At 61.5% G+C, this 25,972-nt stretch overlaps 1 protein-coding gene across 1 annotated transcript; it reads left to right on the forward strand.

Annotated features, from left to right (window-relative positions):
• The first annotated feature begins 643 nt into the window (after positions 1 to 643).
• ESPNL (espin like) lies at positions 644 to 25,972 on the forward strand. Its single transcript, XM_061206269.1, has 9 exons — positions 644 to 937; positions 2,242 to 2,432; positions 4,074 to 4,260; positions 7,012 to 7,194; positions 14,655 to 14,786; positions 21,158 to 21,275; positions 22,312 to 22,421; positions 23,307 to 23,501; positions 24,365 to 25,972. Exons 1-9 carry the CDS (start codon positions 644 to 646, stop codon positions 25,970 to 25,972), a joined length of 3,018 nt encoding a protein of 1,005 aa, XP_061062252.1.

Raw genomic sequence — 25,972 nt, forward strand, 5'->3', positions numbered from 1 at the left:
CTGCCCAGAGGTTCACAGAGCCTCCAAGGCCAGCTGCGGCCAGGATCCAGCATAGAATTCCCAGGGACCAGGCAGGCCCCCAGCTCCCGGTGGGTGACAGCACGTCCCAAACACTTAGACTCCAACACCTGGTAGTTAAGTTCCCCAGAAGGGGCTCCACTTGGATGGGTCTGCCCTCCTGTGAGAAGGGTCTCCCAGGTGGCCTCCCATGGCCCAGCACAGCCCTCAGGGCGGCTGCCCCCAGCCTGGGGGAAACAGATGCTCGGGAGCCTACGGCTTTCCGGAAAGGACACTGTCACTGTGAACACCCGCTCGACGCGGGAGGTCCATCCCAGCCCTCGCTCCACGGGAGGAGGCGGCATGGGCCAGCACAGGGCAGTGCCCCCGGGCCAGCGCCCATCCCCAACCCAAACCCGGTGTGGGCCCTTCCCCCGCACCCTCTGCCCACCGCGGCTCTGGGCGCCGCGGGAGCGGCTCGGGCTGGGCTGCGGAGGCCCGGTCCCCAAGGCCTGTCCCCCCAACCCCCTGCCGCCTCCCATCTGCCCTCTGCGCAGCTTATCAGGTAACCGGAGCCGGGAGCTGCGTCCACGCCTGAAACAGGAAGCCCGGCCTGTGCGTGAGTCGAGGAGAGCCGGCCGGGTGGATGGAGGAGAAGCGGGCGCTCGCGGCCGCCAAGGATGGGGACCTGGCCACACTGGAGCGGCTGCTGGAGGCGGGCGCCCTGGGCCCAGGCGTCACCGACGCTCTGGGGGCTGGCCTGGTGCACCACGCCACCCGGGCCGGCCACCTGGCCTGCGTCAAGTTCCTGGTGCAGCGGGCCCAGCTGCCCGGCAACCAGCGGGCCCATAACGGGGCCACGCCGGTGCATGACGCCGCTGCCACCGGCAGCCTGGCCGAGCTGTGCTGGCTGGTGCGCGAAGGCGGCTGCGGTCTGCAGGTGAGCTGAGCGGGAACGGTGGCCGCGGGGGGACCCGTGTCCGTGGGCATCGAGGGAGGCGTGAGCCGAGAGCCGGAGCCCTCGGCCTCCCCTGGGCACCTCGGCCCTGGGCTGTTCCTCTCGGGGAGTCACCACGCGGACCCCACGGCACAGTCAGGGGCGTCTGTCCCTGCCCCACATCCCTCCCCACCCAAAATGGGCACCTCCTAAACCCCCTCGCGTTCCCCAGCGCCCAGCACGGAGGGGCCACCCTTGTTCTTTCTCCCTGCGCCCCACCCAGGAGCGCCTGGCCTTGCCAGTGGCGATCTCACGGGCCCTTATCAGGCCTGATCCGTGGGGCCTGTTTCCGAAGGGTCTAGAAAAGGGTCCATACGAAGAGAAGCAAGGTGGGCACGCGGGCTCGGGAGCTGTGGGCACCGGCCTGGACGCCCGGGGGCCCCGGTGGGTGACAGCACAGGCGTGGCTGTGGGGGGGGCAGTGGGACGAGAACCTTGATGTAAAGAGAAGAGTCTCAGGGCTCAGTGATGGTCTCGTCAGGGACGTTTCTACCCGGCCCGCCTCCCCCTTCTCCTGCCGGCCCCGTGGGTGCTGCGTGTGTGGGTGAAGGACCACGGGAGGTGGGTGAGCCAGCTCTGACGGGGTAAGGACGTCCTCCCAGAGGCCGGAGCCGGGTGGGCATCACCGTGACGCGCTCGGTCCGGGAGGGGGAGGACTCAGCGGTCACAGCCTGAGTGTCCAACAGCCTCCGAGCCGCCCTCCTCATCCTCAGCGGCTCTCCCCACAACCCCGAGGGCGGGAGCGGGGCCACTTCTGTGCCTGGGAGAACGCCCAGGTCTGCCAGAGGCCCACGGTGGATAGGGTCCCCGGCAAGAGGACTCGGGGGCCGGCGGGTGGGCGCTCAGTGGGGGTGGGGCAGAGGCCCAGAGACGCATCCCTGGACACACGGCAGGCCACCGGCCCGGCGCGGGCGCAGCTGGGCGAGCGGAAGCCTTTCTGACTGTGAGCAGAGAAGGCGAGGGAGCTCGGATGCTCAGGATCAGGGACTTGGACCCAAAAGACCTGGACTTGATCCTGGCCCTGCCGCCGACCTCGAGCAGGCGACCGGGCTCAGCCCCAGAGACCTCCCTCCGCACGCCCCGCGATGCAGCACGCCGGAGGGAGGGGAGCGGCGGGGCGGAAGCTCTCGGCGGGGTCCCGGGCGGGGCGGTGTGGTCCTGGGCGGCTGGCTCCGGTCACACTGGTGCTGCCCGGCAGGGCTGGGTCCGGCCCGCCGCCCGCTCACCGCCCCGTCCGTGCCTCCGTAGGACCGAGACTCCTCGGGCGTCTCCCCGCTGCACCTGGCCGCCCGCTTCGGACACCCGGTGCTGGTGGAGTGGCTGCTGCGAGAGGGCCACGCAGCCACGCTGGAGACGCTGGAGGGGGCCTTGCCGCTGCACCACGCCGCCGTCAGCGGGGACCTGACCTGCCTGAAGCTCCTGACGGCCGCCCACGGCAGGTGAGGAGCCGCAGCGCCGCCTGTTGGGCAGTCCGGGGGTGTGCAGGTGCTGGGGCGGCCGCACGAGGGGGCGGAGGAGGAGGGGCTGCCGCCTTGGAGGCGGGCCTTGGGGGAGGGGAGGGGGGAGGGGAGGGGGGAGGGGGAGGGGAGGGGGGAGGGCGCATGGGGTGAGGCTCGGAGCGTGGAGGGGGCAGTGAGAACGGCGGGGAAGCTGCTACAGCACTCAGAGCAGGAGGCGCTCTATATGCTCAGGCCGCTCCCGGCCCTGCCTGGGGGCGTCTCAGGGCCCGGCTTCCCCTGGCTGGGAAGGTGGCCCCCTCAAGTCACCCGAAGCGAGCAGAGGCTGTGCAGTGGACTTGGGCGCCCCATCAGGTCGGCCGGAATTCTCCCTCCACACTGTCCTGTTGCTGACACTGTGAACCCCTGTCCCACTGCCTGGAGTTGGTGGATGGCGAGGCGGGGGCAGGGGGCAGCAGGACTCCCCTTCCCCATCGTGGGCACCGCTGTGGTCCTTGCCCCCCACAAACGATACCCTGGGCACACAACGGGCCATCTAGGGGTGCCATGCACGTGGCCTGCCCCCCACCGTCTGTTCGCAGGGCTACTGCCCTGGCTGGGGGTGGGACTCTGTGTCCACCCCACACCTGACCTGGCCTTTGTCCCCCGAACCCGCCTGCCTCTGTAACCACACGCCTTCTCCTTGTGCGGGGCCTCTCGCTGGCCGGCCGGCTGTCCTGGCCACCCCGCTGTTGTTCCCGGACGAGGCCGGACAGCTCGGCTGTGGAGCGGTGTTCCCGTTCCCGGGCCTTCCCATCCCGACCCCCTGGCAAAGGCCTTCGGGACTCGCTTCTGCGGATCTTCCCCGGAGCGTCCACACCAGCTGCCCCAGGGCCCGGCCGGCCACAGAGTGTCTCTTAGACCGGCAGTTTTAGAAGCAGTTTCTGTCATTTGAAAAGTGGAAGATTTCACATTAAAGCACACACAAGCACACGGGAAGGTCCCCCGCCCCAGGGCCCACATTCCCACCAGCACCGACCACAGGACCTAGAGGTGAAGTCTTTGTCAACAGGGCGTGGGTCCGGTTTGGAGAGGGGGCTGCCCTGGGGACCAAGAACTCTCCTGGGCCTGCAGCACCATGGAGGCAAAGCCGGAGGCAGGAAACCTGACGACCGTGCCCCAGTCCATCCACATGGGGGCCTGGAATTCGGATGCCAGGGCTGGGCACCACAGAAGGGCTAGTGTCCTGCTCCCTGGCACCCTGTACAGAGCAGGCCCCCAGCTCTGGAGGTTCCCTGACCCGCCCACTGCAGGCCCTGCTGGGCTAGTCACCCGCTAAGAAGCGCCCCCTGCCGGCCAACCCCCGGCGGCGCGTACATCTTGATGCGGAGCGGGAGTGGGGGAGGGGAAGCTGCATTCCGGCGGCCTGTGCCCACCTCACCCCCGACCCCGTGCCCTGGCGCCGTGCGCAACCTGTGCAACGCTACAGGTGGCCGGCTGGGCCTCTCACCTCAGCCGGGAAGCGGGGTGGCCGCAACAGCTCGGCCAGGTGTCGGGACGCCCTCCCCGATCCGGGCCCTTGGCTGGAGCGGCTCCCCGCGATCCCCGGGCCGAGCGCCCTCTGAACCCCGCCCTTCCCCGTAGCGGCGTGAACCGGCGGACGCGCAGCGGCGCCTCCCCGCTCTACCTGGCCTGCCAGGAGGGCCACCTGCACCTGGCCCAGTTCCTGGTGAAGGACTGCGGCGCCGACGTGCACCTGCGCGCCCTCGACGGCATGAGCGCCCTGCACGCCGCCGCTGCCCGCGGCCACTACTCGCTCGTCGTCTGGCTGGTAAGGGGCCGCCGGGGGCGCAGGCAGGGGAGGACCGGGAAGGCTGGCACCTCGCCTGCAGAACCGCCTTCGAGCGAGTGGCGCCCGGCTGGGGTGGGCGCGGCACCCCACAGGAAGTCCGAGGATCCACACGGTGGTTGGGGGAGCAGATGTGCAGGCCCATGGCTCAGAGCACCCACATGCCAGGCCCAGTCTCGGCCCCGGGGTGCAGCCCGGAGCCCACAGCTTTGACTGGAGGTGGCTGTGGACTGAAAGTCAGCCCCTGCAGGACCGTGGGCGTGTGCAGGGCCCCCTGGGGGTTCTCCTGCCCCTCCCCCAGGAGTCCTGGTGGGTCTCCTGGGTGCTCTCAGGGTCGGTGGCACCCAGCTGCTCTGTCTCTGGCACAGGCAGTGCTTGGCCCTGGCCATTTGGAGCCCAGGCCCTCTTTCCAGAAGGAACACAGAGTGACCCAGCTTGGGGAGGATGCCTTCCGCCAAGACTTCTTCCAGGGCTGAGGACTTCCTGGCTCCGTCACCAAAAACCTGGCCTGGTGGGGTGTCTGGGAGCTCTGAGGGTCCATTACAGAGACCCGACCAAGTCTCAGAGTGGGGAGGTCTCTCTGGGGAGGGGCAGAACTGAGGCTGGGCAGGGGGTTGGCCCCAAAGCAGGTTCCTGGAGGAGCGGGGGCCCAGCTCAGTCAGTGTTGGGAGAGCCTGTGGGGCGGGGTGAGGCGGAAAGGCAGACCGAGGCCCCGGGAGGACCTGGGCTCTTTCCTGGGGCCCTGGGGACCCGCTGAAGGGCTGCGAGCTGGGAGCGCCAGGGTCTGCTGGCATCTCTGAAGGTCACGCAGGTCACTGGTGGAGAAGGGGGAGCCCTTCCTCACGCAGAACCTCCCTCCCTTCGCATGGGGCCTGCTTTTCCAGCCCTCCCTCCAGCAGGCCGGCCTCCCTGCCCCGGGGACCTTTGCACGCGCTGCACCCTCTGCCTGGTGACAGCTCCCCAGGTGTGCCTCCCCCCACTGTATCCTTCGTCCACCTGTTTAGGATGGCAGCCACCTGGCCCAGCACCCCGTCCTGCTCTCCTGCTGTCTTTCCTGCACCAACATTGATAAACGTTGTGTTTTACTTCATCTTGGTGGTTGTCTATTCCCACCCCAGGGTGTAAGTTCCAGCGGGTCCAGGAAGCAGTGGTGCAGCCCTGCTGCTGGGTTCCTTGTGCCTGGCACATAGTAAGGGCTCCAGAGATGTTTGATGAGTGAGTGAAGGAGGGAAGGAATCTGGCCTCCAGCCACTCACCTTGGCCTCAGAGGCCGCCAGCAGTTGCCTCCAGCCTCCCTTCGCTGCTGGATCTCCCAGGCTGGCCTTAGCCCCTCAGACAGCCACACCTTCGTACAGGCTGTGTCCCCTCCTGGGCCCCCTTTCTGCAGCTCCTCCTACACGGCCAGCTCCTCTCGCAGGAGAAAGCTCTGCGGCTCCTGCTGCACTAACTTTCCTGTCTTTGGCCCCACCGGGGCTGTTGGGTGGAGTTGTCCTTATGTCCCCTCACGGTAGTTCAGATCTTGGCCTCCTAGAAATATGCCTGTCCCCAGACCTGGACTCCTCGCCCTGCGGGAGCCTGAGTCCTGGTCATCTCTGGCCGCAGGGCCACAAACGCGGCAGGTGCTCAGCAAATGGTGTGGGAGGGAAGAATGTCCACCGAGTCCCATGGAGCCCCATAGGGGCTCATCCCGGGAAGAAACAGCTGGGGCCACGGGGTCCCAGGGCCAGAAAGGCTTTTCCAGATGTGACTCCCTATCCCCGCGTCCTGCAGGATGGACCGAGAGGGGAGGGGGCAGCGTCCAGCCTGGCTCAGCCACTCAGCGCTGGGCACCCCTCCCTTCGGGGAGCTGGCCGACGGGAGGGTCTTTGTTCCCGGCTCACTGTCCTTTTTCTAACAGACACGTTCGCATGTTGGATCAGCCAGCATTTGGCTGCAGTGACCAGTGCACGAAACCACTAAAAGGTTGTCCCGCCCACGTAGAGGCCGTTGACACTGGGTCACATCTCTGCTGTTCTCCTGGCCTCTCTCTCATGGTGAAAGTTGGCCGCGTTCAAGGCAGGAAGAGGGAGAAAATGGGGTGACACCACATCCACCAGCCCCTTCTATCCGGAAGGCAGAAGAAGAGCCCCGTACGTGTCACTGTCACATGGCTGCCCTGGGTGCACGCAGTCCAGTGCGTGCCCACAGGCCTGGCCGGGTGCCGTGGACCAGAGCCCACTGGTGCCCTCACAGAGGGGCAGCTGAGGGCCCGTGAGGAGGGCCGGCCGGAAGTCACTCAGTGGCTGCCAGCAGGATGGGGCCCAAGCCACAGGATGACCAGGCTTGGGCTCACCATGAGGAAGGCTGCTCAGGACCCACCTCCCAGCACCCCTGCATCTTCGTACTGGAGACGTGATCAGGGTACAAACAGGCCTGGTGCCAGGATGTCCTTTCTCTCCCTCCTTCCCTCCCTTCATCAGCAAACATCTGTTTACTGTCCCTTAGGTGCTGCCCAAAGGCATTTCTTTATTTGATATGTGAAACCAGCCCCTGGGGGTGTTCAGCTTACGGTCAGGGCTGGGGCAGATTTGGGGACCATGGAGCCTCCCAGCAAAATCACCGAGCTCACTTCCTCCCATGCTGCCCGGGACGCACCAAGAGGAGCCAGCTCTGTCCCAGGGCTTCCTGCCCTGAGGTAGGAGTGGTCACCCCCGTCCAGCCTCAGCTGGCCCATCCCCCCGCCTCCTCCCTCAGGTCACCTTCACGGACATCGGCCTGACAGCGCGGGATAACGAGGGGGCCACCGTCCTCCACTTTGCCGCACGAGGTGGCCACACGCCCATTCTAGACCGGCTCCTGCTGATGGGCGCCCCCATCATGAGAGACTCCTGGGGTGGGACCCCTCTCCATGACGCAGCGGAGAACGGGCAAATGGAGGTGAGGCAGGGGCCGGGGGAGGATGCACGGTGGGGCTGGGGGGCCTCCGAGAGCCAGCAGTCCTGGAAGCCTTCCTATGAATAAGCCATTAAACCCTCACCACAACCCTGTAGAATAGATGTTATTAGTCCCCTTTTACAGACAGGTAAACTGAGGCTCAGAGGGCCAGTCTCTTGCCCAGGATCCAGACTCTGATCTATCTGGGAACAAAATCCGTGCTCTCGGCCCCTCCCTTCGCACAGAGACTCCCTGGGTGCCTGCTCAGGGAGTGGTCTTCCTGCCGGTCCTCCCCGGAGGGCCTTTTAGCTGCTGGCCCCCTGATATGAGCAGCCTGGGAGCAGAGTCCTGCCGGGGGTGTGAGGTTAGCCCCTTCGCTATGATCCAGATAGACCTTGGGGGCTCCTATGGCCCAGTTCCCAGGAAACAGCATCCAGACATCCAGAGTAGGCAGGGATGGTGTTCAAATATTTAAGGTCCAACGCTGGGAATAGACCTGGCCATCAGCCACTGGCCCCGCACTGGCATCACCTGCCCACTGACCTCCTGTAAAGGCAAGGCTGTATCTGAGGGGAACGCAGAGGTTGACTCTTGCACCTGCCCCACCCAGGCCTACACAGCAGGGCTCCGAAGTCAGTCAGCTCATCCCATGACGTCTCCCGGGCTTTCCGTGTCATTCCCACAGCCCCCAGGGCTTAGCCTCCTGCATCTGCGGTCATGAGAAATGTGCTCCTGGTCCAGGAAAGGCTAGGCAAGGGGCAGGGCTTTACTGAGGTGCAACCGAGTATCCCATTTTGGGCCTACGGTTCTGCACAGCTGTTTCCAGCTGGAACCCAAAGTGTTCCTGGGGCCCAGGCTGAGCAGCGTTGTGTAAAAGCAGCACAGGGCAGCCACCAAGAGTCATGGGAAGGCACACGGTCCTTTTGAAGAATCAGAAAGAGACCCAATCCAGCTCATGGCAGTGCTGCTGAGAATTGTCTTCCTCTGACTCTCAGGACTCCTGAGGGCCCCCTCCCGCTCTCCACCCCTCCACCCCAGCCCCCCTCCTCTCACCCCTGCAAGCCACCACTCAACCCTCCCTGGCTCAATGCCCCCAATCCGCCCCTATCTAGAGGGAGGGGAAGGGCAGGCATGAACCTCAGTCCGGGCCAGGCCAGTCCTCAGAGAAGAGGAAGAGCCTGCAGTTACCCCTACAGTCATCCCTTTTGTCCTGGACACGAGAGAAGAAGAAGCTGAGCAGATGACAGGATGGGGAGTCCAGAGGTGCCTCTGGGTGGGAGGCGGGGAGGGGGTGTCCCCGCAGGCAGTTGGTGGCCTGAAGAGCCCTGAGCCATTGCAGTGTGGCTCAGGCAGCCGCCCATCTCCCAGCCTCCGGCTCCATAATCGGGAGGGTGGCTGGAACAGTGCTCTAAAAACTTTATTTTTAAGCAGCATCATCTTTTTCAAGTGAAATAGTCTATAGGAGCCCAAGAAGTTCACCAGATAAGCCAAGAGACCACCAGCTCCTCACCCTCCCTTCGTACGAAAATAAAATAGCTCAAGCCTCGGAGCTGAGAACTGCTTTCCTTTTCAATCTTTTTGTTATGAAAACTCTAAACACACAAGAGCACGAGCCTCCTGCCTCAGCTCTTTGGCCTTTCTTGGCCATTCCCTCCACTACACTATTATTTAAGAGCAAGTCAGAGAAGGCACATCTTTTTATCCATAAATACTTTAGTGGACTTCTCCAGGAGACGAAGACTCCCTTTGTTTCTTATCACAACCTCAAACCATTATCACGCCTAAAAATAATTCATGATCATTTCTTTTATTTATTTATTTATTTATTTTTTAGACTACTTTTTAAAAATAATTAATTAATTAATTAAATTTTTTGGGCTGCGTTGGGTCTTCGTTGCTAAGCACGGGCTTTCTCTAGTTGCGGCGAGTGAGGGATATTCTTTGCTGCGGTGTGCGAGCTTCTCACTGTGGTGGCTTCTCTTGTGGAGCACGGGTTCTAGGCACGTGGGCTTCAGTAGTTGCAGCATGTGGGCTCAGTAGTTGTGGCTCACAGGCTCTAGAGCGCAGGCTCAGTAGTTGTGGCGCACGGGCTTAGTTGCTCCATGGCATGTGGGATCTTCCCGGACCAGGGCTCGAACCCGTGTCCCCTGCATTGGCAGGCAGATTCCTAACCACTGCACCACCAGGGAAGCCCCCAATAATTTCTTAATATTATCTAATATCCAGTCTGTCTAATAGCCATCTAATATCCATTTCCCTGCTTGTGCTGTAATCAGGAGCGAAGCAAAATCCACACATTATTGATTTGTCTGTTGGGTCTTAATCTGTTAGCAATTCCAGAAATATATTCATCCAGGAAATATAGGATAATGCTTCATTCCCACCCCACACCATACCCCGTTTTAAAATAAATTCTATTTTAGAATAATTTGGAAGAGTTTTAGATTTGTAGAAAAATTGAGACACTAGTACAGACAGTTCTCACAGAGTTCACATCCATTTCCCCCTGTTATTAACAATTTACATTAGCATGGTATGTTTGTCACAATTAATGTACCAAAATTGATACAATATTACTAACCAAAGTCCATACTTCATTCAGGTTTCCTTACTTTTCACCTGATGTACTTTTCCTGTTCCCGGATCCCTTGCATGACACCACATGACGTTTCATCATCTTGTCTCCTTAGGCTCCCCTGAGCTGTGACAGTTCCCCCCCAACCCTTTAAAAACAAAACTTCAGAATAATGAGCTGGTGCCCTAGCATCCCCATGGGGGATGATGATAGTTTAGTATGTGTTTTGTTTTGCTATATCGCAGTCTTTCTTATGTCACAAATTACACTGATTACTTGGTTTTTTAATTGAGTAAAAAATACATAACATAAAATTGACCATCTTAACCATTTCTAAGTGTACAGTGCAGAAGTGTAAATATATGCACATTGTTGTACAACACATCTCCAGAAATTTTATCTTGCAAAACGGAAAGTCTTTACCCATTAAGCAACAACTCCCCATCCCCACTTCCCCAGCCCCTGACAACCACCATTCTCCTTTCTGTCTGTATGAGTTTGATTACTCTAGGGACCTCATACAAGTGGAATCATACAGTATTTATCTTTTTGTGACTGGCTTATTTCACTTAGCATAATGTCCTCAAGGTTCATTCATGTTGTGGCATGTATCAGGATTTCTTTCTTTTATAAGGCTGAATAATATTCCATGGTATGTTATGCCACGTTATCTTTATCCATTCATCCATCAATGGACATTTGGGTTCCACCTTTGAGCTATTGTGAATAATGCTGCAATGAACATGGGTATGCAACTATCTCTTCAAGACCTTGCTTTCTACTCTGATTACTCTTTAAAATGTTAAACCAACCTTGCATTCTTGGAGTAAACTCAACTTGGTCATGAAAAACGATCTCTTTTATACATAGGTGAATTTAATTTGCTAACATTTTGTTTAGGATTTTAAGTGTGGTAGATAGCACTAGTGTAATGGTTCTCAAACGTGGGTGCACACTGGAACTCTCCAGAACAGGTTTAAACTATTCTAATACCTGAGCTCCACCTACCCCAGCGATTCTGATTTAATTGGTCCTAGGGAGCCCACATATCAGGACTTCTTAAAACTCCCCAGGTGACTCTAATATATGTCAAATTTGAGAACCATCTATGTGAGTAGCGTTAGCTGAGCTAATCTAGAAAGAATTCATAGAGATGGTCATTCTTTTTTTTTTGAGTTACTGACACAGTTTACTGGAAGACGGTCATTCATAAAGCAGTGATTTGAATGTCGGAAGGAGCAGGATTTCTAGCAAGGCAGAGAGGGTTATAAGTGGTCGGAGTGCTAGGACAGAGTGGAGAGTAGAAGCTGGGGCTTGTAGTGAGAGGGCAGTGGTGGAAGACCTTGAACTAGTTTTAATATTGTGTAAGGAGCCATTTGGGAGCTGCTGTGGGATCCCGAGAAGAGGGCATATGATTTCCTTGCTGTTTAGAGGAGGGCTTGCTGTGGACCGGGAAGTTGCCATAAGATGGGGTGTGGTCTGGGGCTTTGCTGATGAGGTTGAAGAGGAAACGGCAGAAGACAGGTGTAAACGAGGTCCCTTCAAGGTTTAGATATGCGGTTATAACTCGTTGGTAGTTCTCTACCTAGCTTAACATTGCTGCTAATTCAAGAGAGAATTTTTACTGAGTATTGTGAGTCCCCAAAAAGGCGTTCCGAGCAGACGATTGCCTCTGTCGACTTTCTGTGCTGGCTAATTTTTTAGCGTCTTTGATGGTCAACTATTCATGTCCACGCTTTCCTTCATGCAGACACTCACTCGCTCAACAAAGAGTTATTGAGCATTTGCTTAGTAGGTGACCAAGGATTCGAGAACCAGAGAATATCTGCAATAGATGAGTGGTCGGTTTTGGAAATTTCAGGGCTGTTTCTGTTGTTAACAACAATTGGGGTGCTCTTGTGGGGGAGGCTGGGTGGCCCACTATTCCAGAACAGTCCTGCACAGTGAGGAAGGGTCTTGTGTCCCAAGCAACTTCCCAATGGATTGGATATGTATGTAGGTAGAAAACCTGTTCATAGTTATCTGAGCTTCGAACCTAACTCAAGTACATGTAATTAAGCTTAGAGCCTAAATTCAAATATACGTACACATACACCAATGTTTCTTCATAGTTTTAATATACATAAGAGTTTTCCAAGAATGGTCCTACTGTATATATTGAGGGAAGATAGAATTTTGTTTTACTTAGCACTTTACCAAAAATTATTCACTATTTGAGCAAATGACATCACCAATGGCAATGCTGAACCTGATGTTTGAGTCTTCAGCTGTCTGATTTTTAACTGTGAATTTGTAATGATTCCACATGTTAAAGGATAATTTTTAAAAGTGCTGGTAATCATGACTTTCATTCAACTATAAAATGAGCCTGTGTCAAACATTTTTATTTAATTCATTAATTAATGAGGAAACCAGTAATTCAAAGTGATAGTATCTTTTCAAATTAGAGTTTTCATTTTTCCGGATATATGCCCAGGAATGGGATTGCTGGGTCATATGGTAGTTCTATTTTTAGTTTTTTAAGGAACCTCCATACTGTTCTCCATAGTGGCTGTATCAATTTACATCCCCACCAGCAGTGTAGGGGGGTTCCCTTTTCTCCACACCCTCTCCAGCATTTATTGTTTGTAGACTTTTTGATGATGGCCATTCTGACCAGTGTGAGGTGATTGTGGTTTTGATTTGCATTTCTCTAATAATTAGTGGTGTTGAGCATCTTTGCATGTGCCTGTTGCCCATCTGTATGCCTTCTTTGGAGAAATGGCTATTTAGGTCTTCTGCCCTTTTTTTTTTTGGTTGCACCGGGTCTTAGTTGCAGCAGGTGGTCTCCTTAGTTGTGGCTGGAGGGCTCCTTAGTTGTGGCATGTGAACTCTTAGTTGCAGTACGTGGGATCTAGTTCCCTGACCAGATATCGAACCCGGGCCCCCTGCATTGGGAGTGCAGAGTCTTAACCACTGCACCACCAAGGAAGTCCCTTCTGCCCATTTTTTGATTGGGTTGTTTTTGATATTGAGTTGTATGAGCTGTTTTGTATATTTTGGATATTAACCCCTTGTCAGTCACATTGTTTGCAAGTATTTTCTCCCATTCCGTAGGCTGTCTTTTCATTTTGTTGATGGTTTAAAATCTGTGCCGCTTTTTAGAATTTACAGTTCCATGCCTAAATTTTCAAGCTTGGTTTTTACTTCTTTGAAAGCAGCGAGCACAGCTGTGTTACAGTCTGCTATTTCTCGGGACTTTGTGGGTCTGTTCCTTTGTGTGTTGGGTCCTCTGGTTCTCGTTTCTGGTATCTTATTTCCTTGTGCTCCTGGTTTTGTTTGACTCTATGCCGCACATCATTATTTAGGGCCTTGGGTGACATCTTATTTGCTTCTGCCTGACAGGCACACGTGGGAACTGTGAGTCAGGATCATCTTAGACCACAATCCGGGCTTGAGATTCCTGGAGCACCTGCGTGACGGGAAGCAGAGGGCTGGCTGGTTCCTGCTTCACCTTTTCTCTGAGGGTGGAGGCCCAGCCTGCGGTGGACCCTGAGCTTTTGCTGGTCTCCCTAGCCTCGTGAGCCTGTGACACAGCTGCTCTGGTTACAGCCATTTCTTCGCGTCAGCCTGCTCTTAGGGCGAAAGCTGTTCTGAGTGGTGGGCTGATCCCTCGGGATTTTCCTTGTCTCCTGAGCTTGGTCCGACAATTCCTCACCTCCTTGTTGCCTGTCTGATGCTCTAGGAAGGTGCCTTTCACATTTAGCCCATTTTTTACGTTGACTCTGGAGAGTGGATTGGTGTGACCTGCCTGGTACTCTACTCCTTGACGTGGATCCGTCCGCCCACCTGTTTTTGCCGCTGGCACGGCTACCTCATGGATTTCCAGACTTAACTCTTGGTCATCTGTAACCACCCACCCTCTGCTCACAAATGGATCACCCGTCGTTTGCCAGCAGTAATCGCCGTCATTCTGCGGGAAAGTTCTCTCCTCCCCCTCTCCCTCCCCCGGGCTGCTGTCCCCGCCCCATCTGGGGCCAGGCCTGACCCTCCGGTGCCCCCTGCTCCACTCTGCTTCTGCTGTGACCACCCCCACCCCATGCTCTGGATGCACAGCCTGCTTCTGCAGCCCCCTGTATCCTCCCCTCCACCCCACCGCAGCCTCCTTCACAAAGGGCCCTTCACAGACCTGGATCTCCTCTCGCTTTGCTCTCCTCCATCCTCCCCTCTCCTCCCAGCTTCTGCGCCTCCAGACCTTCCTCTCCTCCCAGCTCCCATCACACGAGCCCAGAGGACCAGTCAGGAGGGAGACAAGGGGGCCCAGCCCCGGCTTGACCAAGGAGGGAGCACGCGTGTGGCTGGTGGAGCTGTGTGCGCAGAGATAGAGATGCAGAGGATGAGGGTGGGAACCCCTAGAGCTCGCCTAGGCTTGGGGCCAAGAAGAGGGGCTCATCGAGTGCCAGGCCTGACCGGGAGACCAAGGAGTGGGCAGGGTGAGGTGGGCGAGGGCACAGGCCCGGAGTCCTAGGGGGGGAGCCACGCTGTTTAGCCTCCTGCACCCCGGTTTCTTCGTGTGAAAATGACACACACCTCCAAAGGTCGCTGTAAAAATGGAAACCGGCTCCGTATTTGAACCCGAGGCAAGGGTTACAAGGGCAAAGTCAGGGTCAGGCTGCCTGGCTAGGATCCGGCTGGGTGGCTGACTGACCAGCTGGGCCCTTGGTGAGCTCCTGAGCGCGGGCGCCTGGGGTTCCCACCCGGGACAGGGGGATGCCGGGGCCCGCGGGACAGGGCAGCCTGGGTCCGGGCACGGGTTCAGGCCGTGCCCCGGACTGAACGGCCTCGGTGCCCCAGCTTGGGGCTGGTGGGGGCAGCCGGCGGTGCGGCCATGGGTGCGCCCTCTCCGCAGTGCTGCCAGACCCTGCTCTCCCACCGCGTGGACCCCGCCCTGCAGGACGAGGACGGCTACACGGCCGCAGACCTGGCGGAGTACCACGGCCACCGCGACTGCGCCCAGTACCTCCGCGACAGCACCCGGCCGGTAAGCTTCGCGGTCCCCAGCCCCCCCGGGCCGGGTGACAGACCCCTGCCGCGCTGACGCCGGGTAGCTGGAGAGCCATCTGCGTACACAGTGTCATTGTCAGGAGAAAGGGCCTGGCCGCACCTGAGCCGCTGCCGGGACCAGGGCTGTGACGGGGGCCGTGACAGGGGCCGTGACAGCCGGCACCAGGGCTGGGCTGTGGCTGGATCTCGGCTGAGGTCCACCCGGGCCACAGAAAGCACACTTAGGACGTGGGATCCACGCTTCCGGCCTGGGCTGCTGTCGGGTGACGCCGTGTCAGGCTGAAGACACCCCGGGGGTGGGAGCAGGGCCCTGGGCCCTCGGTGAGGTGACCCGGTGAGGCGGGCCAGCCCCGGGCAGCCCGGAAGGGGAGAGTCTCGTCCCGCCCTCCCATCGGGGCACGTGACCTCGCCGGGCCTCGCGTCCGCAAGGGCACGGACCTCGTGGGTCCCAGCCCCCAGCATGTGGCGGGCCACGCGTGTGTGCTGAATGAGTGGAGAGGCGGGTGAGCGAGTGGACAGGTGAGGGTGGGCGGGCGGGTGTGTGGTGGGGAAGCTGGGGCCAGTGCCCTCCCGCCCGGCCTGCACCCCCGACTCCAGGCCCTGGGCGGCGACCGACAATTCGTCCCAACCTGCACAGATTGTGCCGCAGCTTTCTGTAGCGGCCGCCCCTTCGGAAGGCGTCCCTGGGATCGCTTGGTTCCACCTTCAGGTGAGAGCACCGAGGCCCAGAGGGGCGATGAGCCCCCCACACGGGGTCTCACCCGCGGCTGCTGTGCCTCCTTTTTCCTTGGGGCATCCCCCGGAGCATCCGCGACCAACTGAGGCTGAGCCCCCGTCCTCCCCGGCCCTGGGCCAGTGGGATGGTCCTCACCCGACCACCACTGAGAGCCTCTTGTCTCCACTGCCTGAAAGCCACAGCCAGGCGGCCTTGGGTCAAAGGCCAGGGGTGCTTCGGGGCACACGAGTTGGAGTCTTGGTTTGTCCTGGTGTCGTAGTTTCAGAAACAGGACTATACTCACTGCTTGAAGTAATCAATGTACTGATTATTCACTAACCCTTCGAGTGGCTATTGTATGATAAGGGTTGTCTTTCTGGCTTGGGTTCCAGAAGTTGGGGGAACTCAGTGGGTTCCTGGTGTAGCGGACAGAGCTCTGCAGTCCACTGGCCAGGGATGCCCTGGCCGCCTGGGCCCCCCAGCCTCTGTGTGGGCCCTGGGGCCGGCCTGGAGGTGGGGTGCGCAGCTGCTCGGCTGCCAGGGAGCAGGTGCCGCCTGGCCTCCGGCTGGGGTCCCCTGCTTGTCCCCAGCCCACACGGTGGTGCCCACGGCTGAGCCTTCTGTCCAAGCAGGGTCTCTGCCCCCTGCTCTCCATCCCCTGGCACATCTGCCAGCCCCTCCTGGCCGCTGTGCCCAGCTCTCCTAGGGGGTGGAGGCTCTGGGCGCTCTCCTGAGCCCCCAGGGTTTTGGGGACCAGCCCATGTCAGGCTTCCTGCGGTTTCGCCTGGTCCTGGTGGTCTCCTTGGTGTCACCACAGGGTACAAGGCAGCATCCCCTCCGCTCAGGATTCCCCAAGCCGGGCTGGGCTGTCTGTATAGCCTCCCCTCCTGGCGTTCCGGCCTGTGGTGTCCAGCCCGTCCACGTGCCCTGCCTGTGGTGGTGGAGAGTGGGCAGGCTGGGCCGCCTCCCTGAGATCCACTGCATCCGGGGCTGGTTGGAGTCGCTCCCTGCCGGCCCCCGCCTCACTGGCAGTCTCGGCCCCGCGGGACGGCGGGCTGTCAGCTGTGGGCCGCCGGGGGGGAGGCGAGGCGAGGCTGTGCGCCTAATGCAGTATTGATGGAAACACAATATCCAGAGGTCGCCTGCGCGGCCTCTCCCTGTGTCGGGCTCGGAGGAGGTGGTGAAAGCCATCTCCACACGGCCGCCTGCCTCTGCCCCCAGGGAGCCGTGGGTCCCAAGAGAGGCAGCCTTGGGGGGCACGGCTGGATGGGTAGCGGAGGCCTGCCCTGTGGGAGGCGCCCCCTTCCTGGAAGGCTCCGCAGGGCCTGGGTTCACCCGCTGCCCATCGCGGGGCCTCCGCGAGGCTCGGAAAGGCCAGGCCCTGCCTCGACCATGCCACCTCGACCTTGACCAAGTCTTGCCACCCCCTGGGCCTGGGGTACCCCTCTGCACAGTGAGGGCTTGGGCTTCTCTGACCTGAATGGGGCAGCGGCTAGAGGGGCCCCCTGCATCCCGACCCCCAAGGAGTGGGCCGGGCAGCTGGGCTCCTGGCTGCAGGGCCAGGTTAGAGCGAGATGCTGGACGGCAGCAACAGTTAGGGGCAGCGGCCCAGGAGGGTGAGCGTAGCCCCCCGTGCAGGGGGAGCCCAGCCCCTTCAGCTTGCCCCCAGCCCGGTACTCAGCGCTCACAGAGCTGGAGTGAGTCTTCCCGGCCGGGCGGCATCCCCAGTTCTGAGCGTCTGTGAGCCTCGATTTTCTCATCTGTATAATGTAACTCAGGAGCCTTGCTGGCTGGTAGACATGTGCCTTCAGCACACAGCGGGTGCTAATTTCCCTCCCCTGGGTCCAGAAGAGCCCTAGGACCCCTTCCTTTTACAGATGGGGAAACTGAGGTCCAGAGAGGGCAAGGGACTCCCCTGGGCAGTCTCCTCCCCCAGGGAGGGGTGGGGCCTGGCCGTGCAGCCAGTAACCGAATCTCAGCCGTCGCCCATCTGTGGGTCATGATTTTCTCGGCCCGGGTGGCATTACAGGCCTGTAACCCGGCTCGCCACAGCTGTCCTCGATGTATAATGCATGGCAGGCATGGCGCTGCTCAAATCTCATCAAAAACAGAGAAAAGGAGACACCAGGCCGTGGGAAGGGCACCAGCCCAGGGCCAGCTGACCGCTGACCTTAGGGCAACAGCCCCCTTTGGGGGCAGCACACGCCCAGCTGTCAGAACCCCAAATGTCGGGACCCAACATCTGCCACGCCCTCGGGTCCTTGTAGATTCCGTTAGTGTCCAGGGCCTGAATGAGGGACGCGGGGATGTGGATACTCCTGTCACCTGGGAAACACCACAGCCGACCCCCGTCCCGGCTGAAATTCAGAGATCACCAAGACACCGTGCTAACAACAGCAAAGAGGTCTGAGTGCCACGGTGTACCAGGCCCTGCCAGGGGCTCTCAGTAACTCCTCATTTTCCCAGTAAAGGCAGAGAAACTCAGGCCTGGGGGACACTGAGTGACTCTGCAAGGCTTCTCCTTGGTGAGGGTTGGAGCAGAATTCAGCCTCAGGGACCAGGTGGCATGAGGTCTCCCAGGCTGTGGCTACTGTACTGGCACCAAGTCCATCCCCCTGGGCCCTGGACCAACTTCCTGCCTCTTCCATCTTCCCCGGAATGAGAGGGCCCCGGCCACCCCAGCTGAGCCCTTCACTCTTCAGGGACTGGGAGGCCCTTGCCCCTCAGCCCAAGAGCAGATTCAATTGCGGGGAGGGGCTGCAGGCTCCCAGGCAGGGGCAGGGAACAGGGGAGAGTGCGGCAGGCTCACAGCCCCGTCCTGGTTGGGCAGGGGCCCAGGGTCGACCTGGGACTCAGCCCTGCTCTGCCCATCAGACTGTCAGTGCCAGCCGTGGGGTCTGGGGTCTGACTCGACCCTGCATAAAGTTCCTAAGCCAACTCGCTCCTGCCTTGCGGACGCTGGAAGAAGACAGGAGGTTCCTAGGTCGGAGACACACGGCAGGGAGAAAGCATCGTGTTTTATCGGATCCCCTCGCCCCTCCAAGTCCCAGCGTGACCGATATGGGACCAGATGGCTGCTGCGCGCGCACACTTGTGTCACAGCCGGGGGGCCCCTGAGCCTGGGAAGGCCCGTATTCTGTAGCAGTCGGCGAGCAGCCTGTTCTTCCTTTTGGGCCCCTCCCGCGCAAAGGCAGCCCAGAGAAAAAGCCGGGTGCAGGGCAGCCAGGGCTTTGCATCCTTGGTAGGGGCGCAAGAGACCCACCCGCCCGCCTCTTCCTCCACTGTTGGTGCCCCTGGACAAAAGGAGCAGCCATTCGAGGGGCTCTCAGTCCTGGAAGGAGCAAGGAGGGGGGTCTCAAGTAAGATTCTGGTCCCAGCTCTGCCCCGTCCCAGCTGTGGGCCCTTGAGAAAGCCCCTTGCCCTCTCTGAGTCTCGGTTTCCCCATCTGTGCCTGGGGGGCTGTACTGCGGGAGTCCTCTGGGTGGTCTTCTCTTGCGTGACCAGGGATCTCAGGTCTCCCCCACCTCTCCCGAGGGTCCGCTCCCCCGGCCCCTGCGCTGTGGAGGGTTAAAGCACAGTGGTAAGGGATCCCACACCCAGCCCAAGCCCGCCGGGCCACCTGACACCTCAGCCTTCAAATATTAATGCGACAGCTCCTGCTCCTGGGGGCAGCAGCTGGGACAGCCCCCGACGGCCCAGGACGGCCACAGCTTCCTGTGCTCACAGCCCAGCGCCTGCTTCCAAAGGTCCTCCCGGCTCGGGGCTGGCGGACACTCCCCGCCCTGCCACGACCAGGGCTCCTGGGCTCTCGGCACAGATTCCTGCAGAGAGTGAGGTATGAGGTGCAGGGCGGTGGCAGATAAGGGCTCGGGCTGTGTTCCCCTCCCCGTGGCCCCGGCGGGCCGCGGGTCCTAGACGGGAGTGCGACTGAGGGGCCCGAGGCCGTGGCTGCAGAGCCGGGGATTCTTCTGACGGGACCCCCCCCCCCCAGGCTGGGGAGGCCGCCTAACGCCTGTGCCTCCTTGCCCGCGGGAGGGACAGGGCCCACCTACAGGTGAGCCAGGGGACACAGCGTGGCCGGGGGACTTGGCCCTGCAGCTCCAGCTCCAGCACGTGCAGGGCTCAGTGCAAAATGAAAACGTGGGCTTCTTGTTAACAACTGCTTAAGAATTTCAAGACAGAGACTGGAGAACCTTCAACAGAGCTGCAGCACGAGCCGCCCACGCGTGACGCCGGCGCCGGCCCCAAACCACACGTCCCGCGTGGGGGCGGCCTGGCACCAGCTCCTCTGCCCCGCTCAGGGCTCTCTCCAGCCCGGCCTGGCAGCCATGAGGCCACCTTCCGCCACAGCTACCCACTGGAGGGAGTGGGCGAGGAGCTTCGGTCTGACGGCCAGCGGTGGGTGCCCAGAGAGACCGCCGTGAGTGGCCCTCCCGGCTGGGGACCCGAGCTGGGGCGGCCATGCGCTCTCAGGCATCCAGGCCACACTGGCACAGCCGGGACCCACGTCACTTGAAAGACGGCCGGCCGGCCAGCCTTTTGACGTTCAGCTTTAAACCAAAAGGCAGCAAGCCCGGCTCTGGAGTCCTAGGAGGACAGCTCAGAGAACTTCTCTGCCGCCTGGGGAGGGACAGGCGAAGGCAGGGGGCCAAGGGCAGTCCCGCTTCTGTCACCACCTGCGGCCTCCCAGCAGCCTGCGTGCTCCAGGAGTCTTGGCTCCCATTGGTCAGATGCAAAAGCTGAGACCTTGCAGGGCTGAGCTGGGGATGCAGAGGGCAGTGGCACCTCCAGGTCGAGGATTCTTTCCGGCTGCCCACCAGTCAGCGCTTGGGGGCAGGGGAGATGGTCAAGGCCAGGTCTGTGCCTCGCCCCAGACCCGGGGCAGACATGGGGTTGAAATGCGGGTGTCCCTGCAGCCCCAGACCGGGGCTGATGGATCTCCCTGACCCCAGGCTGCCGGGGACCAATGTTGGTGGTCTCTGTCTCCGGGTGGCCCTTGGGAGAGTGGCCTAGACACTGCATGGTGGGTCCTGGGCGCGGCGCCTCTGCTCTGAGGCGCGGTCACGGCCGCACTGTTTACGGGGCTGAGAAGAGTTCCAAGTTCGTTGTGGTTTCCCCTATGCCCAGGGCTGAGAGAGGGGGCAGGTCCAGGCAGTGTGTCTCAGCACAGTCAGGGGACAGTCAGGGAGGGTGTGTGTGTGCATGTGTGAACGTGTGCATGTGTGCACGTGTGCACGTGTCTCTCGTAAGGCCAAGGAGTGGTGAGTGAGCACAAGGGGGGCACCAGACCCTGACCCAGAGCCCAGAGCCGCTGAGTTAAGCTGCCTCCAGAGGGAGCCGGGCCTTAAGATGAGGGGTTCACCTAGGGGTGGCAGCCCTCAGACAAGTGCGTGGGTGTGTTTGGGGGAGCCCTGCTCACCCGTGTGGAGGGGTGGAGAGACGGGGGACAGAACCTCTAGGGGTGCTGCCCCTCACTCCCGCAAACTTACCTCTCCGAGCTCCGTTCAGATGCACAGCCCCAGCCCCAGGGAGACCGGGCCAGGGCTAGCCTGCTGGATGCCTCCTACCCCCACCTGGAAGCCCAAGTCGAGGCCCACCTGGGCCTCCCAGTGACCAGGCCTGTCTGCCCCCAGGTGCCACTCCTGATGGCGCCCCCGCCGCCGCCGCCGTTCCCCCCTCCTCCGTTGTCGGCTGCAAGGCACACCCTGGAGGATGGAAGAAGCGGGGGCCCAGGTCTCGGGGATCCCACCGGTGAGTACACATCTCCAGGGAGGACTGGCCTGGGCCGTGGGTGCTGGGAGTGGGCCTTGCTGGCCTCACCTCTGAGGTCCTTCGAAGGGGCCGGGGGGAGGTGGGAAGCAGCAGACTCTCGGCAGCTGGGCACGCAGGACACTGAGGACAGGGCTGGGACCACCCCTTCCCACGAGCCAGCACCCCAACTCTTCCAGGATTCCTTTGTTGTCCTGTTGCCTTTTTAAAGTGAGGACAAACGCGTTCCATAACCACAATTAAACAGCCTCCTGCCCAGCCCTCGGGCATCTCTCTGTGAGCCCTGAACCCCCCGCGGCCTGACTGTCCTGCCACTGTGATCTGGGGCAGCCTCCTCGCTTCTCTGGGCCTCAGCTTGTCCAGAGGGAAATCAAAGGTTGTGTCTGAAGGGGCCTTCCGAGTCCGCTGCTGTTGCCTGAGATTCCAGCAGGGGGCAGGGGAACGGCCCTCGAACTGCAGGTCACCTCCCGTTAGGGAATTGTGACAGCACTTATCAAAATGAAATGGCATGGAATAGCATGAAAAATGTCAGCAGGCCCCATGTGCCGTGAAGGTTAGCATGCTTCATGGGATGGACTGTAGTTATATAGTCACACGTAGGGTGTGTGTGTGTGTGTGTGTGTGTGTGTTTAGTGGAGGGAAGAGCAGTGAAAGGACAGGTTTGTGGTCTGATGGGGCTGCATTAGATCCCCAGACCACGGAACCCTATGCCCTTTCTAGCTCCTTCTAGGCTACAGGAGGGGCTGGGGAGGGGGGGACGGGCCGTGGGATGGGATGAGGTGGGTAAAATGCAGGCTCCCCAACCAGCAGGGCTTGGAGGGGGCTCCAAGGACACCTCTGGAATGCCAGGGATGAACGAGTTTGCCCAGGTCCCAGGGCACTTGGCAGGGAGCTGGCTGGGCCTTTGGCTCCAAGTCCAGTGGTCCTTCAGGAAGGCCGGTCCTGCCCCAGGTCCGGATCTTCTGCTCCCCATCCCCCGACCTCTCTGACTCCAGCTGCCCCTTCCTCCCAGTGGCAGCGTCTCTCAGCCCAGCCTGGCCCGGCCAGCCTGCCCAGCCTCTTCCGAGGGAGCACACGACCCGCACAGCACCCCCGAGGGTCACCACCAGTGCCACAGCCGTCCCTATGGTGAGAGCCCCCGCCATATCCCTGTCTCCCAAGGCACCCCAGCCAAAGCCCGGCTGGCTTCTCACCATGTTCTCCTACGTAGGCCCCAGCCAGGTCACTCCTGGGGCAGCCAGGCCCTTTCCTCCAGGAGGCCCCTGGGGTGACTGGCTGGCATCTGAGGAGATGGAGATTCCAAGGCCAGAAGCAACCTGTCTCCCCGTCATAGTAGACGAGGGACACTTCTCTGATTCCAGGGGGTCCCAGTGGCCCAAGCCCCTCATCCTGACAGATGCTGCTGTCACGGTACAGGGAAGCATCAGTCCATGGGAAGGGTGGGCCTGGCGCCCACTGCTCTCCTCCTCGGGGGGCTCCCAGCGGCCCACTCCTCCTTCTCCTCCTCCTTCTGGGCACCAGCCCCTTTTAAATCCAGCCCACCCTTTCCCTGAATGGGTCCTGGGAACCTCAGCCCCTGAGATGCGCTGTTTGTCTGAGTTTGGGAAATGCTGCGCAGTGCCGCCCCCTGTAGCGTTACAGTGCACGCAGCACACTAAAGGCTCTGACAAGTCCTGCAGCCCAGAACTGGCCACCAGACTTGTCTATGCACCTGTTCCCCAGACGAGTTTGCCCAGCCACATGGCATGCTCTGGGTGGGATCTCTGATTGCCTCTCTCAGCCAGCAAGCCTCCCAACACGTGCCTGGGTCCCACAGGGCACAGCGGGGTCCCTGCCCTCAGAAGACTCACACTTAGGCTGGGGGTGCCGTTAGTGGTCAGCTCCCCTGCCCTCCCTGGTCAGCCTCCACCACCCCTCCTCCCTCAGCTGCGCTTGTCCCGGGCAGCCCTCCCCTACGCTCCCTCCCGGACCAGAGGCCCATAGGGGCCTTGAACGACCTGCCTGTCCGCACAGGGGACGGAGACGGCAGCGGGGGGCACCCCGGACAGCCTGGTCGCGCTGCAGCTGGACGGGCTGCCCTCGGGCGACCTCGACGGGCTGGTGCCCACGCGGGATGAGCGCGGCCGGCCCATCCCCGAGTGGAAGCGTCAGGTGATGGTGCGGAAGCTGCGGGCTCGCCTGGGCGCAGCTCCAGCGCCAGAGGCCCAGGTGGGGCCCGGCGGGGACGAGGGTGGGGGCGGGGCCTGAAAGGGGGCAGGGCCCGGCTTGGAGGGTGGGACTGGAGAGGGCGGTGAGGGGCGTGGCGTTGTGGCAGGTGGGCGGGGCCCGGGTGGGACCAGAGCGTAGAGGGCGGAGGCGGGGGCAGGAGGCTTTGTACTGGCTGGTGGACGTGGAAGGTGGGGTCCCTGAGCACACACCTCGAGTCCTGAGACCCGGAACCCCACTGCGTGTCCCTCTGTGGCCTCAGCTTCCTCTTCTGCCAGACCATGAAGCTGAACCAGATCAGAGGGCTGTGTCCCTTCACCTGTAACCCTTCATCTCTAACGATGTGGTACCCACATGTTCTTTGATCTAACGATTGTATCCCGTGCCCACCGTGTGCCAAGCTCTGTTCTCAGCAGTGAAGGAGACCAGCCCCGCCCCCTGGTGCTTATATTCCAGCAGGGAAGGCGGGGTGACTGGGCAACTGCGCTGAGGGTGGTTCCAAGTGCTAAGGAGAGAAGCGAAGCAGTGAAAAGGGGAGGGGGCTGTTCCGTCCGGGTGGTCAGGGGCAGCCTCTCTGGGGAGTGGCCTTGAGCAGGGGCCAGAAGGAAGTGAGAGGGGAGCCCTAGGGAGTGTGGGACAAGTGATTGGGAGCAGCGGGAACAGCAAGTGCAAAGGTCCTGGGGCACGGACGGGCCGGCCGAGGGAGGAGCGGGAGGAGGCTGCTGCTGGTACTGCCGAGCGCAGTGAGTAGGCGTGGTGGGCAGAGGTGAGGTCAGAGGGGGGTCAGGCCACCCCGGGGAGCTTGTGTCCAGCAGGAACTCGCCATGTGGGCTGTGGCCCCGCTGAGCTGCCCTCCCTGTGCCCAGGACAACGGCGGGAGCGCGGGCGCCACAGAGCAGGCGGCCTGGCGGTACTCGCAGACCCACCAGGCCATCCTGGGCCCCTTCGGGGAGCTGCTGACCGAGGACGACCTGGTGTACCTGGAGAAGCAGATCGCAGACCTGCAGCTGCGGCGCCGCTGCCAGGAGTACGAGAGCGAGCTGGGCCGGCTGGCGGCCGAGCTGCAGGCCCTGCTCCCCGCGCCCCTGGTCAGCATCACCGTCAACAGCCATTTCCTGCCCCGGGCGCCTGGGCTGGAGGGCGAGGAAGCCCCCGGCCCCGAGGTCGAGCCTGAGGGCTCCATGGGGGCTTCGCAGGCCACACCCGGCACGCAGCCCCTGCCCTTCTGGTGCAGCCACGTCGCCCGGCTGGTGCGCAGCTTGTCCCTGCTGCTGAAGGGCGTGAACGGGCTGGTGCAGGGCGAGGAGAGGCCCCCACTGGAGGCCCACAGGGAGGCCCGCAGGGAGGCCCCAGCCAGCCTTCCGAGGAGCGAGGCCCAGCGCGAGATCCAGGAGTGTGGGGTGTCGGTGCGGACACTTCGTGGCAACTTCGAGTCAGCCCCTGGCCGGCCCTGCACCCCAAGCCCTGGCCCCTGTGAGCTGGATCCCCAGCCGGGACCGTGCCTGAGAGGCTGCTGGCCCGCCCCCTTGCAGCCCCGCGGCGGCCCTATCGCAGGGGAGCCGGGGCCGGGCGACGCGGAGGAGGCCAGCGACTCGGGCATCAGCTGCGAGGAGGCCCCATCAGAGGCGGGGGCCGTGCCTGGCCCTGACCCGGCCAGCCTTCGCAAGGAGCGCATCGTCATGCTCTTCCTCAGCCACTGGAAGAAGTCGGCCTACACGCCGGCCCTGAAGACGGCGGCCTGCAGGACCCTGGAGGCCCGGCGCCTGGAGCCGCGGGGGCGGGAGGCGGCCGGGGGCCCTCGGCTGCCCTGCCCGCCGCCGCCCAGCGAGAGCCCGCGGCTGGGCCACCTGTGGCAGCAGCGCAGCATCATCACCCACCTGCTGGGCACCTGGAAGTCCATCCTGGCCCACGTGCCCGCCCGGCAGCTGCGGCGGCTGAGCCGGCGGCCCCGCGGCCCCCTGTCCCCCGAGCAGTTCCTGCCCCACGTGGACGGGGCGCCCGTGCCCTACGGCAGCCTCACGCTGGACCTCTTCATGCTGGGCTACTTCCAGCTCCTGGAGTGCGACCTGCCGGCCGAGGAGCGCAAGATGCGCCACCTGCTCTGCTTCGAGGTCTTCGAGCACCTGGGCGCCCACGGCTGGGAGGCCGCGCGCGCCTTCCACAAGGCCGTGACGGACGAGGTGGCTGCCGGCCGCCGTGCCTGGACCGACGGCTTCGAGGACATCAAAGCCCGCTTTTTTGGCTCCAGCCGCAGCACCCCCTGGGGCGCGGAGCCCGGCCGCAAGTCGGGCCTGACCCCGCTCCGGCCCCCGCCCCATGCCGGCCCCAGCGGCAGCCCCGAGCCCGTGGCACAGAGGCTGGGGTCCCGCCCCCAGCGGGGCAGCTTCAACAGCGAGGACATCTGTGGCTACATCGACCGGAGCTTCGCCTTCTGGAAGGAGAAAGAAGCCGAGATGTTCAGCTTCGGGGAGTGA

The sequence above is a fragment of the Eubalaena glacialis genome, chromosome 1 (assembly GCF_028564815.1).
Source record: "Eubalaena glacialis isolate mEubGla1 chromosome 1, mEubGla1.1.hap2.+ XY, whole genome shotgun sequence".
NCBI lineage: Eukaryota > Metazoa > Chordata > Mammalia > Artiodactyla > Balaenidae > Eubalaena > Eubalaena glacialis.

Bases quoted from the DNA above. Each gene is read 5' to 3' on its own strand.
- ESPNL (XM_061206269.1), top strand. From the start codon at position 644: ATGGAGGAGAAGCGGGCGCTCGCGGCCGCCAAGGATGGGGACCTGGCC. The intron at 22,422-23,306 runs GTGAGAGCCCCC...CTGTCCGCACAG, and splicing joins GTGCCACAGCCGTCCCTATG to GGGACGGAGACGGCAGCGGG. The intron at 23,502-24,364 runs GTGGGGCCCGGC...CCCTGTGCCCAG, and splicing joins CTCCAGCGCCAGAGGCCCAG to GACAACGGCGGGAGCGCGGG.